The 18,515-nt window shown below is 41.2% G+C and overlaps 1 protein-coding gene across 1 annotated transcript; it reads left to right on the top strand.

The window, feature by feature from the left end:
* The first annotated feature begins 3,017 nt into the window (after window positions 1-3,017).
* On the top strand, window positions 3,018-11,697 carry LOC117416883 (vitamin D3 hydroxylase-associated protein). The gene is made up of 15 exons (XM_034028340.3): window positions 3,018-3,524; window positions 4,808-4,921; window positions 5,339-5,479; window positions 6,021-6,154; window positions 6,513-6,719; window positions 7,128-7,168; window positions 7,647-7,771; window positions 8,042-8,167; window positions 8,329-8,426; window positions 8,822-8,921; window positions 9,675-9,718; window positions 9,802-9,841; window positions 10,124-10,232; window positions 10,581-10,726; window positions 11,232-11,697. Exons 1-15 carry the CDS (start codon window positions 3,315-3,317, stop codon window positions 11,355-11,357), a joined length of 1,761 nt encoding a protein of 586 aa, XP_033884231.3. The 5' UTR covers window positions 3,018-3,314; the 3' UTR covers window positions 11,358-11,697.
* Window positions 11,698-18,515: the final 6,818 nt, after the last annotated feature.

The following is an 18,515-nucleotide window of genomic DNA, read 5'->3' as shown; positions in this document are numbered from 1 at the left end:
ATTTTAGAAGAGAAGAAGGAGGCAAAGTCGTCAGGGGAGATAGAGGAGGGAGGAGGAGGGGGGGAGGGTTTAGGAGGGAGGAGAAGGTAGAGAATAGTTTACGTGGGTTGTTAGTGGAGGCTTGGATTACAGATTGGAAATAAGCACATTTAGCAGAGGAGAGAGTAGAGGAGAAGGAGGAGAGAAGAGTGCGGTAAAGGTCTAGGGCAGCAGGGAGTTTGGTTCTCTTCCATTTCTTTTCAGCAGATCGCAGTGTGATTCTTGCCGAGCGGAGCACAGAGGAGAGCCAGGGATGGGGAGGGGAGGGGCGAGCGGGTCGGGAGGTGAGGGGACAGAGGGAGTCGAGGGAGGAGGTGAGTGAGGAGAAGAGGGTGGAGGTAGCAGAGTCTACGGAGAGTTGTGAAAAGGAGTCGATAGGAGGGAGGTGAGAGAGAGCAGTGGAGGCAAGGACAGAGGGGGAGAGAGAGCGGAGGTTACGGCGAGAGGTGACAGTGGGGGTAGGAGGAGCAGGGAGAGGGGGGAGAGACAGAGAAAAAGAGATGAAATAGTGATCAGAGAGGTCCAGGGGGGTGACAGAGAGGTTGGAGGGGCAGCAGGCCCTGGAGAAGGTGAGGTCCAGTTGACGGCCAGCTTTGTGGGTAGGAGGGGACGGAGAGAGACAGAAGTCGAAGGAGTGAAGGAGAGGGAGGAATCCAGCAGAGTGGCTGGGGTTGGAGAGATGGATGTTGAAGTCACCCAACAGGACAGTCGGGGTAGACAGAGAGGGGAGGGAGGAGAGTAGATAGTCGAGTTCATCCAGAAAGTGAGTGAGAGGCCCAGGGGGGCGGTACAAAACAATGAGCAGGAGTTGACAGGGAGAGGTTAGTTGGACTGCATGAAATTCAAAGGTAGTGACAGAGAGGGAGGTGAGATCAGAGGGGACAGAAAAGAGTAAGGAGGGAGAGAGGAGAAGACCCGTCCCACCTCCCCGTCCGGTGAGACGCGGGGTATGGGACAGGACGTAGAGAGAGGACAGGGCAGCAGGAGTAACAGTGTTATCAGGGGACAGCCAGGTTTCAGTGAGAGCAAGGAAATCGAGCGAGAGGTGGGAGGCAAAGGCAGAGATGAAATCAGCTTTGTTAGCAGAAGAGTGACAGTTCCAGAGTGCACCAGAGAGTGTGCGGGAGGGGGGGAGAGGCAGAGAAATGAGGTTAGAGGGGTTGGAGGAGCAGTAGCGGAGGGAGGGCAGAGGACGAGGATGGGAGGACAGAACAGGGATGTGAGAGACAGTCATAGCAGGACAAGCAAGACAAAAGGCACAGTAGGAGCAGTGGGGTGGAGGATACAGACCTGACTAGTAGATGGCTTCTTCCAGAGCGCTGGTAGGTTCGGATCTAGTCGAACAGCGTCTCAGCGCAGGCCTCCCCTCGCTGGACTCCCACAGCTAGACTCCCGGCTCTTTTGTTGAGGCTCTTCTGTTGGCTGGCGCTTCGTGCTGGCGCTAAAATAAGCTGCTTGAATAAATGTTGTTACCCCTGCTTGGCAAAAGAACCAACTAAACTGTGTGGAAACCAATCAAATAGCAAAATCAACTGCTAATCAATTTAGCCACTCACCTGGTACTAATCACACACAAACTCAGCCAATTCAAACACCACCTTACAATGTCACCAAATGTAGTAGTTACAATTACAAAAAGCAGGAACTTATCTATCTGCCTCTCTCCCTGGTTCCCTGAGTTCATCCAGAAGCTTGCTTTTCTGCCACTGTTGCTGACAGATCAGTTTCAAGTTCTCAATATTTGAAGCATGACTTTCCAAAAATGCTTGCATGGACTTGGGACTGGAGATGGTCTGGGCTACTGGGACCAAGAACCTTGATGGTGCTACCAAAGTATTAAAACACTTACTGTAAATTACTATCAATATGTATGTATTGTGCAATTTAAAGGAATAATGTTGAGTGAAATGTTTATGAACACTACTGTCTATACACACCTTATTTGGGGGGGGGGGGGGGTCAGCCCTAGGAATTTTCACTGCTTTTCACCTTGATAATCTCTGAAAGTACTACATTGTGGTGCATTTCTATTCATCTATGTTGAACACACATTTTAAGAGATTGAGTGCTTTACTTGCTAGACAAAGAGTGTTCCTTAAAAGTTACAGCAAATATATACGCTATTAACATTTTTTTTTGCGACAAGACTAAACCCACGTAATCACAAAAACAGTCTAGAACCTTTTCATAGAAGTGCAATGAAGTTCTCTTCTCTAAGTTGGGTCCTGCGGTTTGCGCGACCTGTTTTTTTCAATTGTAATTCAAATGCTATCCCCTAGGCTAGATGTCCCTAGATGTCATTTTCAATTTGACATAGAGGCAATTTGAAAATGAAAAAATGCACCCTGGAAAAATGATAATCCCAAACTAACTCAATTTCTGAACAAACATGTAATAAATGCGGGAGCAATTCCTACAGCAGGTCAACTGAGATGGGAATATCTACAGCAAATTGCTGAGTTGCACAAGATGAAAATTGCACAACTGGTAAAGATGTCTGACAGTGTATTTGTAGTTACTGACGAGTCTACAAATGCAAAAGATCAGTATGTTTTGCACATCGAATACCTTCGAACTGAAAGTTAGCCAATACAGTTCATCTGCACGCTGTGAATTACTCATCAGTGGCACAGGGGGTGAAATGTTTAAACGCATCTGAAGTTAATTTTAATAATGTGACTGAATTTGTCTCCGATAATGCCAGTTACACGACCAAGGCATACAATGACATTCTTCACGGTGTACTGCCAAATTCCGTACATTTGACCCCAATGCCGACATAATAACCCTTGCCAGCAATCTGGCCAAATAATTTTCCGAAAGCAGAGAAGCTGGTTGCAACCGTTAAAAAATATTGTTGAAACATTGCCCAAGCAGAAAACTACGTTTTAATGACCACCTGGTGCGTGATTAAGTATACTTGCCTCGCGCACTGAATGCATGCCTGCCACAGGACTCCCCTGGGTCCTAAACTGTGCAAAGTACTAACGGGGATTGCAGTAATCACACACCGGCCATGAATTTTGTAGACATTAAAGGTTTGCGGACATAAGGGGGGTTAACAGTAGAATACGGGAGAAAATCTGGAGAAAAACATGTCCGAGAGAAGGGTCCAGAATACGGGAGAGTCCCGGTGAATACGGGAGAGTTGACACATCTGTAATCGTTTATTGTACAATGAGCGTATGGTAAGAGTCCAAGTACCCTAAGGACATACTGTACGTGTTTATCTCGCGCTGTCACCATCGCATCGGCAGCAGCAGGAGAGGCGAGCAATGGAGAAGCTGAATTGTAGGGAGTTGCTGGCAGAGCAGTCCGGGTGGAGTGCCATTTTGGCAGCAACAGCTTGCTGCACCGGCGCTGTTTTTTGCTTTGTGAAATGGAAGCATTCTAGGAAGATCCATACAAAGATACAAAAGGCTGTAGCAAGGAGGGAACAATCCAAACTCGATGTAGAAAATGCCGTGCTGCAATTCAGAAAACAGGTTAGTGATCCCTGCGCTTTGCTTTGACGGTTGCTAGTTAGCAGCCAATGTATAGCATGTCAAATTACTCACGTTAGTTTTCTAAACTATATATATTCCTTTCACAAAAAAGAGTGCACATTTTTATTGCGTGGTTTGGTTGTATTTGTTTATGAAAATATGCAAGTTTCCTTATCAAACTGTTTAATGGTCTGGCTGGGTGATCTTTCGACTCCTTGCATTCACCTGTTGCCACGTATGAATACCTCTAAATCGTATCTATTTGTAAAGAAGTGTACAGTAGATTTGAAGAATATATATATATATATAATATATATATAATATATATATGTGTGTGTATATATGTATATATATATATATATATATATATATATATATATATGTGTATATATGTTTATGTATATATATACATATATATATATAATGTATATGTGTATATATATGTGTGTGTGTGTGTGTGTGTGTATATATATATATATATATATATATATATATATATATATATATATATATATATATATATATATATATATGTGTGTGTGTGTACAATTGTGCATGAGGAACCTAACACACCGGCCGAGCTACTTTGAAAATGTTCGCCAATTCCCGAAACAGTGCGTTTATTACAGATTTGCAATGGAAATTTTCTGACACACTCACTTTTTCAGAGTGGGAAGAAATATGTGGCACTAATGGTCATGGCCTCATTACACAAATCTCAGGCTTCCTCTGAGACAGTCTCAAAGGTTACATGGCTTTTAAACGTGTCAGGTATCCAGAAACAGAATTACATAATTATTATTATTATTATTATTATTATTATTATTATTATTATTATTATTATTATTTATTTCTTAGCAGACTTACAATTGTTACAAGATATCACATTATTTTTTATATACAATTACGTTCTTTTTTTACACATTATTTATTTTTTTACATACAATTACCCATTTATACAGTTGGGTTTTTACTGGAGCAATCTAGGTAAAGAATCTTGCTCAAGGGTACAGCAGCAGTGTCCCCCACCTGGGATTGAACCCACGACCCTCCGGTCAAGAGTCCAGAGCCCTAACCACTACTCCACACTGCCACCCACTGATTAGGAACACGCAGTACAATGTCATGGTATAACACAGTTAAAAATCATGGGGTATAAACTATAAAGCATTTAATTATTTAACAGTATTAGTCTGTTTTTTGGTGTATTGCACACTGTACTTGTAAAACACAAGGCAGTTACTTATCGTTTCAACCTGAGTATTTTGTTTTTCTTTTCACAGCACCCCGAGGCTAAAAGTGCCCCTGTCCTGTCTCTGTCCCTCACAGAACTGAGCAAGCAGCTGAAAGAGGGATCGCTGACCCCAGCGACTGTGCTTCACACCTACATGGAGAAGGTGGGGATTGTCTGCATATAAATTGCAGGTTACAGTGATTTTTTTTTTTTTAAACTGGTTACTTTGTCAAATATTACACCTAGATTTGTTCATCGTCGCAGTGAAACAACGGGGTTCCCTGTACCTGCTGTCAATCCAGCAGTAAAATGTACCCCGCACCCACAGAATGTGCAGCATAATAAGTTCATGTTTGAATCCACCGTATTTTGGAATTTTAAATTAAGGGGGAGCACTAATGTTAATTAAATAGTTCCCTGTTCATTCAAGAATCCCTTGAAACAATTTAATGCACAGGCAATTATGATGGTGAAGGGAACCATTTCTCATTACCGAAGGGGCCAAGACTGCTCAATACAGATACTGTTTATCTAGGAAGCCTGCTGTTTATCCTCCTGAGCATTCACTGTGTGCACGCAGGCCCTGGAGGTGAGCACGGAGTTGAACTGCGTGACGGAGTTCCTGCTGGAGAGCCGAGAACAGCTGCAGGAGGTGGAGAAGTATAGAGAAGGTCTTCTCTACGGGATTCCTATCAGCATCAAGGATAACGTGGCATGCCAGGTACTGCACAGCTTGTGCTGTTTCACTTCCTGACAAATCCAACGCTTTAAATACAGGGTACCACAGTATTGCCTTGGGTCAGTTGCATCACTATCCTGAAAAATCCCAGTCATAAAATATTTGTTCTTCATAAGTCTACATGTTTGTGACTCTTCTCGGACTGGCTGGCTCATATGTATTCCACTGTTGGCAAATTGCACACTCCATAGTATTCCACCCCCCCTCCCCTAGTAACAAATCAGACCAAATATCCTTAAACACCTGACACCCAAAAGTAGCAGACTCATTGTGTCATTTTGAACTGCCTGTTATGTTTCTCCTCTTTGTTTCTGGAGGAATATGATTTTGAGAGGCTTGTAAGGCTGTTTTTTATTGTTGATTTGCTCTCCCCTACATCTGGTATGAGAGCCAATATAACCCATTTCAAATACGTTCCCAAACAGCTGTCAGGTAGGAACACCACCTGAGATACCTGCGCTCGGGCTGGGCTGAAGCTAGCGGCTAATCAAGATGCTAAAGGCATTGGATCCTGTTTTCCCAGGGTCACGACTCCACCTGTGGTGTGTCAATCAAGCTGGACTGTCCAGAGAAAGAGGACTCTGTGGTTGTCCAGGTTCTCAAGAGGCAGGGCGCCATTCCCTTTGTGAAAACCAACATACCCCAGGGGCTGCTCAAGTAAATAATACACTGGCTGTTCCATCGTTATCATTATTAAAGATTACAATCCACCCTGCCGGGATTGATATTGTGATCAATATACTTTAGAATTACCAGGCTGCTACCTGTATGTGCTTTTACTCTTACTAAATATTTTAGTAAATCCTGCAGCAATGGCCAACACAGCAGGCATTTCCTGTCAGACTGTTGACTGGAGGACTACTAAAGATTCAGAAGCATAACGTTATGTTTGTTGTACATGAAGATTTTATTTTATTTTATTTTTTTCTGAAAACAGTTGCAGTGCGTTTTGTCATTTATTAGCTCAGTTATCACCTACTACTGATATTTATATTTTGTTTTGGGTCGTTCCCAGCTATGACTGCAGCAACCCGATCTTCGGGCAGAGCCTGAACCCCCACAACCGACAGAAGACTCCAGGGGGGTCCTCGGGCGGGGAGGGAGCACTGATCGGAGGCGGGGGCTCCCTCCTGGGAATAGGGACTGATATTGGGGGCAGCATACGCATCCCGGCGTCATTCTGTGGGATCTGCGGTCTCAAGCCAACGGGAGGGCGCCTCAGGTCTGCATCTCTTTAGAGCTTGTTGTAATTTGACTAGTGTGAGTCTGTGTGTGTGCTTGGGACTGCTGCTTAAAAAACTCCCAGAGTGTTCCAAGTATGAGCAAAGTATACCTCACCCATGTTATTTAATCTGATCTTAACTCTCCATCTACTCTATATGCATTGTGTTTGAGTGAGTGATAACTGCTCACCTTTCAGACTAATATACTAGTAGATATGTCACATTCTTTCTGAGAATGTTTTAAACTTTGCGTGGCTGTAAAAGTATAGTAAATGGATATCTTGTATACTGTATATAGGTACAAACATAGTTGGTGTCATGTAAACGTAGCCATTAAAATAAAACTTTGGCAGCTACACTTTGCCTCGGTCTAAAGTTTAGTTGTTTTTTTTTATTTTTTATTATAGTGATCGTGGCTTGACTGGCTGCCTTCCTGGACAGAAATCAGGTATGCTTTCACCTGAAAATAGTTCCAGAAATTGATATGACCGCTGTGTTTTAGTCAAAGAATAGTAGAATACATTGCGCAAATGTGAATTTACTAGCTGAATTTAGAAAACAAGATCACGCACACCCCTGTCCCAGTTACTCTTTAAAAAAAAAAAATCTAACTCTTGCAAACCCTGCTTTTTTTTTTTTTTTTTTAAATAACTTGTTGGTTTTATGCAGTCTTGGGAAAACAACACTTGAAAAATAGTTTGATTTAATAACATGCTTTCCTGCCACGGCTGTAAATACAAATGTCAGTGTTGTGAAAAAAAATAGAGGCCACCATGACATGTAAAAAATAAAGCCTGACAGATGTATGTACCCAGAGCAGTGACTCTGGAAATGACACATCTTCTGCAGAGGGCTTCACAGTCTGTTGCTTGGCCAATGCTTTCCTCTTGCTTCCTGGTGTAACTCCGCCTCTGGGTATGTTGCAGTGACGACGGCACTGGGCCCGATGGGACGGGATGTGGACAGCCTGGCTCTCTTCATGAAGGCTGTGCTCTCTGAAGACATGTTCCTTCTGGACCCCTGTGTGCCTCCCATCCCCTTCAACGATGAGGTATGGGCACAGCAAAACCATCAACGCTCCGCTAAGCACAGCTTCAAAATGAGCACATAAAGAACTCTGCATAGAACAGATGTGTGATTGCATGGCATTTCAATGTTGGCTAATAACGGCTCGTAACACAGAAACTCATACAGGCTCTCCTCAGTGGGTAAAGGTCTTGAAACTGAAGCCCAGTATGCATCTGCATTGCAGGTAATCCACTTGCACTTCAACAGCCAGGCAGTCTAACAGGGCTTTCTCTCTCTCGCCCCCTCCTTGCAGGTGTACTCCAGTTCCAAGACGTTGAGGATTGGCTACTATGACACTGATGGCTATATGGTACCTTCCCCAAGCATGAGACGGGCTGTACTGGAAACCAAAGCTCTTCTTGAGAAAGCCGGACATACTGTAAGTTCAGCCTGCAGTTCTTAAAAGGAGTTGGAAATATCAAGCTTCTGTGTTTGGGGGAAGATATTTTAGCAGGAGTGATTCACTTAAATAAATTGAAGAATATAGGGTTATATTTTTTATGACAGATTTATTGTATTTTTTATTTTTTTTTCCCCCAGCTGGTACCCTTCACCCCACCTCGCATCGCTTATGCCATGGAGGAGCTGATCGTGAAGGGGATCCTGGCTGACGGGGGCTCCACACTCCTCCACTTCCTGTGAGTGAAGGCTGCTTCCCGCGAGAGCTGGATTTTAACACCACGGTGTTACTGACCTGCTGACTTACCTGTATGTGTTGAAATGATTTTTTTCTCATGGATAACAGATTCCTTTGCCAGGTATCCCTTGTAAAATATAGCTATAAGCAGAGCACTGTAGGTTTAGTCTTTAGAGGTCAATTGCTGTTTGTTCATTTCTGACTAATCAAGGTCACAATCTGTCTGAACTAATAGTGTGCATCCTTGGTTTGAGTGGGATATGCAAAGTCAGAGGTGTATAATATTGCTGTGGCTGCCTGACAACAGGCTCCTAGTAAAACACAGAATGGCTCTTGCTGCTGATCACAACAACCTGTGACAACCGTGTTCTATTCATTATATTTTTCTTCTTGCAGGAGAGAAGAGAGGATTGATCCTGCCTTGAAACCTCAGATCATCACTTATAGAATACCCCGAATAGTTAAGAAGATCATATCCTTAATCATGAAGCCTCTGGTAAGTAGGTACATGCAGAGCATTTTCAGATTTACCATTCTTCCTGGTGAAAATTGAATTGGTTTATTCTATTGTATTTTTTTACATCTTCCAAATCTTTTTGCAAAAGTTTACTCTGAAGGTCTGTTCAAGATGCAAGAAAACATGGTGGGATCATCCTGTGTTATTTTTTGCTTAACAATTTGCTTAACAATTCTAAGGGTGCAACACATAATTTTGTTCTTGTTTCATTTAAATGTGTGGGTAACCAACTAATCTTCAGATACTAAACACATTATTTATTTATATATATATATATATATATATATATATATATATTGTTTTGTTAGGTACTTAAATACAAACCATTAAGAATGATGTCCCATTATTCTTGGTTGGTACAAAAACAAGTTGCCTGTATACAATTGCACTTTGAGTAGAGCCTGGACGAATATTTTTGTTGGTTTTTGAAGTGAAAAATGTTTTCACTCTGAAGTTTGTTACCCCCGCTCCAAGGTTTAAGTTGTCATTTATTAACTGTAAATAAATCACTCCTACTGTACTATATATAATAGTGTGTTGCCTTTTACTGAAAAACAAGGTTAAATTATATTCCTTTTAGCAAGACAGCATATTTACTCCAGCATGAAAAGTATAAGGTACATTTGAACATTAAATATTTGCTGTTTATTTGCAAATACATTTTATTGTTGTATGAATCTGAATAATTTTCCATGGTTATTGTGTTCATATTCCACATGTTCCCTCTCACAGTTTCCCCGCATTTCCACAACCTATGAATCACTGAATGGGGTCAGGTAATTTTGCACCATTTTGATTTTGAAATCCACTGAATACAATGAGGTGTCCATTTTTGATTTCTCTATTTATTTTATTTTAGCTCTGTCCAGGATCTTTGGAAGCAACACGTAGATATAGCGGTAAGCGAGTAGTTAAAATGAAATTGATTGTGATGTAGTTTTCATAAGGCTGTATTTAAAATAATAATAATAATAATAATAATAATAACTTAAGTTCTATTACTTCCCAAGTTACTAGAAACAAATGTGTAGTTTTTTAGTTAGGTCCTTGTTTAGCAAACATACTGTATGTTTATAAATCTCTTGCAATGTGCCCTTAGAATCAGGATTCTTGCATCACACCTGTGCTGTAAAGCGGGGGTTCTAAATACGTATTTGTTGTAAATGTGTCTTTCTTCTCAGGATTATTGCAAGGAGTATATTGCACAGTGGAAGAGTCTGGGTCTGGATGTGATGCTGTGTCCAGCACTTGGCCCTGCCTTTAAGTTTGGATATCCTGGGAAACTGTCGGGTACAGTAGATGGTTGAACAATAAGAACTGTTGCCTGTTTCTTTAAGCATGTACCAGTGAGAGCTAGGTGGCCCACTAGGTTCATTCACATTAATCCTACACTACCTTGTGACCATTGATCAACTTGAACATTTTTAGGATGGTAGCAATATTTACCAGAACTATGTCCCAGCTGAATGCACTGGGGTTGGGTAATTGTAAATCAACTGTAATGTGCATGTTGGTTTTATTGCTGCATTTTATTGAGGTTTGAAAGTGCTGTGTTAATTATTGGCCTTGACCAGATAAGGTGCAATCTTTACCCTGTAGTGATTTTTTTTTTTTTTTTTTTTTTCTTCTTCTGCCCAGTTGCAGCATCATATACCATCCTGTACAACCTGCTCAACTTCCCAGCAGGGGTGGTGCCTGTATCCAGAGTAACTGAGCAGGATGAGGAGGAGCTAAAGCACTACAAGGGTTACTATGGTGACCCTTGGGACAAGCTGTTTAAAGAAGTAAGTGCTGTAGGTCTAGTGGCGCAGTTGGGTATTGTACTAGTGTTTCCATTCTGGAGGCCTGATTTTGATTCCTGCTCGGACCGTTGGTGTATTACTTTGGTGTCGGCTCAGCCTGCAGTGGGCAATACAGCTTATTTTGGTAGCCTTGCAATGGGAATTAATAGTATCGAGAGTTATTGGCATAGCTTGTTTTGAGAACCCTGTCCTGTGTCTGGCTACACGCACTGTTTTTAGTCAGACTCGCTTTTCATGAGCAAGTAAATCACAAACATTATTTGTGTGTTCAATCATAATTCTGTAAAGTGTGCCTTTTGTTTTTTTGTTTTTTTTGCTGTGTTTCCTTCTGTACTTGTTCCCTGCAAATACAAATCACAGATCTATCCCATTGGAAACGTGCATTCAGTTGTGAGTTCTTTGAGTCTGTAGTTTGGTTGTGGTGTTGCCGGAGTTGCGATCTCAGGTCCCTGTGGCTGTACTAGGATGGCTGTCTTTGTCTCTGCAGGCTGTGACTGGTTGCCAGGGGCTCCCTGTTGCCGTGCAGTGCGTGGCCCTTCCCTGGCAGGAGGAGCTGTGCCTGCGCTTCATGAAGGAGGTGGAGAGTCTCACTCAAGGGACAGGGAAGAACTAACCAGGCCGCACGAAACCTTTTATATATATTAAGGGCCCTGCCAGCTAGCACTTACCTGGCTTTCGATTCATTCCTCAACTGCATCATTGTCGTTTGACCTTAATCAATAGTGTCTTTTTTTTCAATTGATCTTATCAATCTAACAATTATGGCACTTATTCCAATCGTTAATTGTTTAGCCAACTTGTAGCTTTCCTTATGAATGAACCAAACTGACAGAGAACTGTTGCAGCTCAGTTGGTTTTATAGTTTTAAACATACAGTGCCTTGCGAAAGTATTCGGCCCCCTTGAACTTTGCGACCTTTTGCCACATTTCAGGCTTCAAACATAAAGATATGAAACTGTAATTTTTTCTGAAGAATCAACAACAAGTGGGACACAATCATGAAGTGGAACGAAATTTATTGGATATTTCAAACTTTTTTAACAAATAAAAAACTGAAAAATTGGGCGTGCAAAATTATTCAGCCCCTTTACTTTCAGTGCAGCAAACTCTCTCCAGAAGTTCAGTGAGGATCTCTGAATGATCCAATGTTGACCTAAATGACTAATGATGATAAATAGAATCCACCTGTGTGTAATCAAGTCTCCGTATAAATGCACCTGCACTGTGATAGTCTCAGAGGTCCGTTTAAAGCGCAGAGAGCATCATGAAGAACAAGGAACACACCAGGCAGGTCCGAGATACTGTTGTGGAGAAGTTTAAAGCCGGATTTGGATACAAAAAGATTTCCCAAGCTTTAAACATCCCAAGGAGCACTGTGCAAGCGATAATATTGAAATGGAAGGAGTATCAGACCACTGCATATCTACCAAGACCTGGCCCTCCCTCTAAACTTTCAGCTCATACAAGGAGAAGACTGATCAGAGATGCAGCCAAGAGGCCCATGATCACTCTGGATGAACTGCAGAGATCTACAGCTGAGGTGGGAGACTCTGTCCATAGGACAACAATCAGTCGTATACTGCACAAATCTGGCCTTTATGGAAGAGTGGCAAGAAGAAAGCCATTTCTTAAAGATATCCATAAAAAGTGTCGTTTACAGTTTGCCACAAGCCACCTGGGAGACACACCAAACATGTGGAAGAAGGTGCTCTGGTCAGATGAAACCAAAATCGAACTTTTTGGCAACAATGCAAAACTTTGTTTGGCGTAAAAGCAACACAGCTCATCACCCTGAACACACCATCCCCACTGTCAAACATGGTGGTGGCAGCATCATGGTTTGGGCCTGCTTTTCTTCAGCAGGGACAGGGAAGATGGTTAAAATTGATGGGAAGATGGATGGAGCCAAATACAGGACCATTCTGGAAGAAAACCTGATGGAGTCTGCAAAAGACCTGAGACTGGGACGGAGATTTGTCTTCCAACAAGACAATGATCCAAAACATAAAGCAAAATCTACAATGGAATGGTTCACAAATAAACATATCCAGGTGTTAGAATGGCCAAGTCAAAGTCCAGACCTGAATTCAATCGAGAATCTGTGGAAAGAACTGAAAACTGCTGTTCACAAATGCTCTCCATCCAACCTCACTGAGCTCGAGCTGTTTTGCAAGGAGGAATGGGCAAAAATTTCAGTCTCTCGATGTGCAAAACTGATAGAGACATACCCCAAGCGACTTACAGCTGTAATCGCAGCAAAAGGTGGCGCTACAAAGTATTAACTTAAGGGGGCTGAATAATTTTGCACGCCCAATTTTTCAGTTTTTTATTTGTTAAAAAAGTTTGAAATATCCAATAAATTTCGTTCCACTTCATGATTGTGTCCCACTTGTTGTTGATTCTTCACAAAAAATTACAGTTTCATATCTTTATGTTTGAAGCCTGAAATGTGGCAAAAGGTCGCAAAGTTCAAGGGGGCCGAATACTTTCGCAAGGCACTGTGTAAACCAAGCAGATGGGGACAGGTTGGATTTTCTGTCCATAGCAATATCCTGGGTTTTGATCTTGTAGGGTGGACATCATATGAGTGTAAAATGTATTGATTAACATGACTGAAGAGATAAAACGTGTGCAGAAATGTATGTTAAACAATTTCACCAAGGTAAAAGATTGGTTGATGGTTGGCTGCACTTGAATGGAGTACAGCTAAAGGGCTAAATTCTGTTGATAATTAGTAAGATAACAAAAACAGACTGTAATGGTGACACAGACAGAGAAGTTTCTAATACCTCCAGGATCATCGTGGACCATCAGTGAATTAGACATGAGGGCTTTCTCCTGAGATTGTCTCTGTTAATACTAGTGGAGTGTATTCTATCTATACAGTAATGTAGACTGTAACGTGGGTATTTGGAACAAATAAATAGTATTTGTTAATTTGAAACATGGTCTGGTCTCATTCTTAATTCCATGTTTACTTTAATTCATAAACCTTACAGTCACAATTACCTCCATTAAAATATTTCATCTGAATGTTTGTCTTTTGTAATTAGTTTTCTTTAAGCAATACAAAATGTATTGCATTAAAGAATAGAATGTTTATTTGAATACAGGATTGTATTGTAGCTGTAATTGTAATACACTTTTACATGACATTGCTCTTTTTGGTGTAAAACTAGATTTTAAAAAAAATAATGTGGAGACACAACTCCGAGAAGACACCTAATTGATACTGATGAGGGACGTGCTTGTAGTGCAGCAAGAGCCATGTATGCGTGCTTCAAATCCTGTTTGTGATGAGTTTCCCAGGTCCATAGGGAGAGCTGGGTTAGTTTGTGCTTTCTGTCCAGTAAGGCAGGAGGATTGCCAGGCTGGGTCCTCTCATTAGCACCAGAGGGCACAGGGTGGCCGTTAATCTTCAGTCCTGTTTTCAGTGGTAAAATTAAATTCAAATAAGGCACTTCAGTTGGGTAGAAAAAAATGGGTAAAATTTGATCTATAGGCTTGCTACTATTTGATTTTTATTTTTCTGCCAAATCGACGATTAATATCCATGGTTACCAACATTCTAATTGAAATAACGTTTGGTCACAGCGGAGCTATACCTTGTAAAGATAAAGATCCTACACAAATTAAAAAATTATCTCAAATAAACCGTAGAAAACGCAGCATATAAAAGTGTATTACACAGACGTTTATAGCATAAATTTACGAGTAAAAATAATATGCACAGAACAAAACATTAAATAGTTGAACAGAACTAACTTGCACTTATTCTTCAGCACAGCTGGTGGAGTCACTGGAAGGTAAGGCAGACGGGCCGCTTCATCCCGCTGCGGAGACGTCGGTCAAAAGGATTGTGCACAATACTCATTAAGTGTTTTCCTCTTGCGCCCCATTTTTAAATCAAACTAGTAATGGTCACCGTATACCTAGCAAAAGCTTACCTACACCTTATCCCGCTAATTTCAGAAGTAGGCGCTTTGAATGAGAGGCCCTTGAGCTGGCAAATGAAAGTGTACTGTCGGTATAGGTCTTGATGATTGACAGTCATTTAAACGAATGAGAGCATTTTGGCGCTGCTTCAGTCAAGGAGATCTGTCAGAACTGGGTGAAATGACAGTGACAGTGAAACTATACTAACAGATCACTGAGATGAGATGATTGACAGCGACTCCTAGCCATTCAGAATGGAACGGAGACGGGACAGACAGTAAGTATAAAAACTAAACAAACTATAGATGATTTCTAAATAGTGATTGGTTTTACCGACGTTTATCCTATGTCATTTTTTGGGAATTCGACGTTTAATGAGCTTTACCGATAAAAATCGAAAAGTAGCAAGCCCAAATTTTGTGTATATATATATATATATATATATATATATATATATATATATATATATATATAGTTTGCCTACTTTAAATCTTGTTTAAAACGGGCTGTTTTACTATTGACTACTGTGGTCCAAAGTTTGTGCACAGCTGCAAAAAAAGAAAAAAAAGAACATGTTTTATCCTAATGTCACTTGCTGAAGCAATATATAGACGTTAGTGTAAGAAGCAATAAAACCATATAGTGGCATACACATTAGGGGGTGATGCTAGTCCAAAGCATGGGCTCCCTGCTGTCAGTAAACTGGGGAATAACATCGTTCCATCGGCGCAGGAATTGAAAATGGACAGCCTTATGTGTCCCTCTCTTCTAATACAGTATGAACATTAAGGACAATGACGATGTTAAAATGTGATACTTTCTGTTTTTCTTTTACTCCACAGATGAGTGCAGATCATTTTCTTTGTGATTGTGAGTGATTACTGTATTATCTGTAGTAACAGAACGAATATTTGGGAATGTTAGGGGAATTAATGATACATAAAACTATTTTTGTATTGACTGGTTCCATCAGCAGGGCTAGTTTGCTATGCCTGCATCTTGTGATTACCCCAACATATTGTAAATATACATTTCCAATGGGTTTTACATAAATTTACATTTTTTAACACTCCTGAGATTGAAGACCATTAGGGAGAGGTTTTTTATTTATTAAATTATGAAGCAATTGTCATCAAGTGTACGGGTGAGGTATGTTCTGTAATATTTGCTGGAGGCATTAGCTAAGGGAATGAGAGGCTGTGTGGCACAGTGCTTCCGTCTGCGGACTGGGAGGCAGTGTGGTTGAGTGGTTAGAGGTTAGGACTGAGCCTGGTTTTCAATTCTTGGTGTTGGTTTGCTGTAACCTGGATAGGTTAGGCGGTGACTTTGTGTGTGTGTATATGTATATATACATATATATATATATATATAGTTTGCAGACGTTGCATTTAGAACGGTCTTACGATGCTGGTTTAGGTTCAAGTTGCTTTTGGAGAAAGGCCGCAGAGCAGTAGTGGATATCAACAGGAGCTGGGTCAGAGGTTCGAGTAGCACTGGCACAGTCCGGGCCAATGTCTTTTTTATTTCTCAGTCCTCCACTGCTGCAACAGTACATCCTGTACTAAGCACTGAAGCACTTGGTCAGCCCAGAAACCTTTCAAACACTCCCTGTATAAAACAAGCACTACAGCACTCCATTCTCAGCTCTGTATAAAACAACACTACAACATTCCATTCTCTGCTCTGTATAAAACAACGCGCACTACAACACTCCATTCTGAGTTCTTAAGCACAGTGCCAAAGCACTAAACAGTACATATTTTTCTTGCTCGGCCCACCGCAAGTATAGGTAACAGAATACCTTCCAAGCAAATAAGATAAATAAAGAAAATGATATTTGTAACCAGCAGAAGGTGCCAGTGTGCTTTTATTTGCAGGAACCTGACCAACAAATTTCAGTGGCCGGGAGTCGATCCAGCTAGTGTGCGTCACAGTCTAGGCCTGGACCGAATGCAAGTGAGTAGGAAATAAATCTAGTAGATGTTTATAAAATGTCTTTTGAATACTGCTGCAAGTCTTCATTTCCATTTTCTCGTCCTCATTGACTAGAAACAAAGTATTCTCATTTCTATGCCTGTTGGAATCATAAAACAGGAGGGTTATGGTATGGTTGAAGATTATTATTATTATTATTATTATTATTATTATTATTATTATTATTATTATTATTATTATTATTATTTTAAATATTTACTTCTGTGAAGAAGTCTTCTCTTCAGATCTGGACATGTTTCCTCTGAGTGTACTATGTTGTTAACTTCCCCTTTGTGACCAGTTCCATGTAAGGACCAGCTCTCCATAAAGAGCAACCTGGTATGAGATTCCAAATCTGTAAATGTAAACTCAGGATTTACCCTCCTAAATCAGTAACAGAATAGGGTGCTATGATAAACTGCTGACTTGCAGCCCCCTCCTCCATCTCCTGCCATGATAGCGTGGTGTCTTATCCATGCTGCGCTTTATTAACCTCTCATAAGCCCACTATGGGGAGAATCGGGGGAGGGGGGGGGGGGGGGGGGGGTTTACTAGCTTCTCCTTCCTCCAGCCCATTAACTTCTCGCAGCACCACGATGCGAGACGGAGCCCTTCCAATTTAATAACATCTTGCTGGGAGCAGAGGCGAATTAAGCAGCTCTTGTTAATGGGGTTGGGGGAAGATTGTCGTGTTTAAATAACACTTAGTGGGGGTGTTGTATTTGTGTAATGGGGACTCTAGTCTTAAATAATGGTGAAGGTTAAAAAAAAAAATCCGATTTTCACATCCCTGTGAATCCAGATCGTTGTTTAAGTAGGTTGACACATGTTATGATAATATGATAATAGTAACTAACCAAGTAAACTGTTTAGTGTAACCTGCTAGTAGAATCCAACAAGCAGTTTACTGGGGTAGTTAGTGCTTCCCCCTAGCAGCATTGCCCCCTGCAGAGATATAGCATGGCAGCCCAGTCAGCCTTATACCTGCTGGGGTTGCTCTAGTCCCAGGGAGGCTGAAAGGGTCTGTGCAACACTGCAGTGGCAGGGCCCAAGCAGTGGGATGCAGAAGTTGAAAAGGGTTTATTTGATAATCAGTCCAGTGTTAGGTGGATTCCTGATCCATAGAGGACCTCTCTGTTGGAAGCTCTCTCCGCGGCACAGCGTGAAATTACAGCCCAGCAGGGAGCCCAGCCCCCCAGCTGTACGCAGACGAGGAGGGAAACCTGCCCACAGGCAACACAGCAACCCCCATTACTGCTAATAGCACTGAACACAGGGTTCACATCCTGAACAACACGGGCAGCACTCTGACATTATACACACTGTGTGTATATAAGGCAGCTCAGTAATAAGGTATGGAGACCTACACTGATGTTACACACTGACTAACCAAGTAGATTTGTAAAGCATTGGAGACTGCCTCACTGTTAAACTTTTTTTTTATTCAATTTAGTTTAATTGATTTTTTTCCTATTTTATTTCTCAGTTTTATTGGTTGCGTTTTCTTTTGTAATACAGTATTTGTTTGTTTTTAGATGGTAAGACAAATCATACACATATAGATAGTAATAATAAAGATTATGATAACTGTGACATGACCAAAATACACATAGTAATAGTGCTTGACTAAAATCTGTACTGCAAATCTGTGTTTGCATTAAAAAAAAAAAAAACATGTTATAAGAAATGTAGCAAATATGCAGGAAGTGTTAAAGTGTGCTTCAGAATGTTCTGCTTCTTATGGGTTCTGATGTCTGTTTCAGGATAGGGAGCTCTCTGAATGGCAAATGATCTCAATAACGGGCTTCCTGTCTTTTTCCATTTAGAAAAACTTCAATTCCCAACCTGCCCTTGGTACATT

The sequence above is a fragment of the Acipenser ruthenus genome, chromosome 12 (assembly GCF_902713425.1).
Source record: "Acipenser ruthenus chromosome 12, fAciRut3.2 maternal haplotype, whole genome shotgun sequence".
NCBI lineage: Eukaryota > Metazoa > Chordata > Actinopteri > Acipenseriformes > Acipenseridae > Acipenser > Acipenser ruthenus.
Note: the sequence above shows the minus strand (reverse complement) of the source record. Positions and strands in the feature narration are given on the sequence as shown.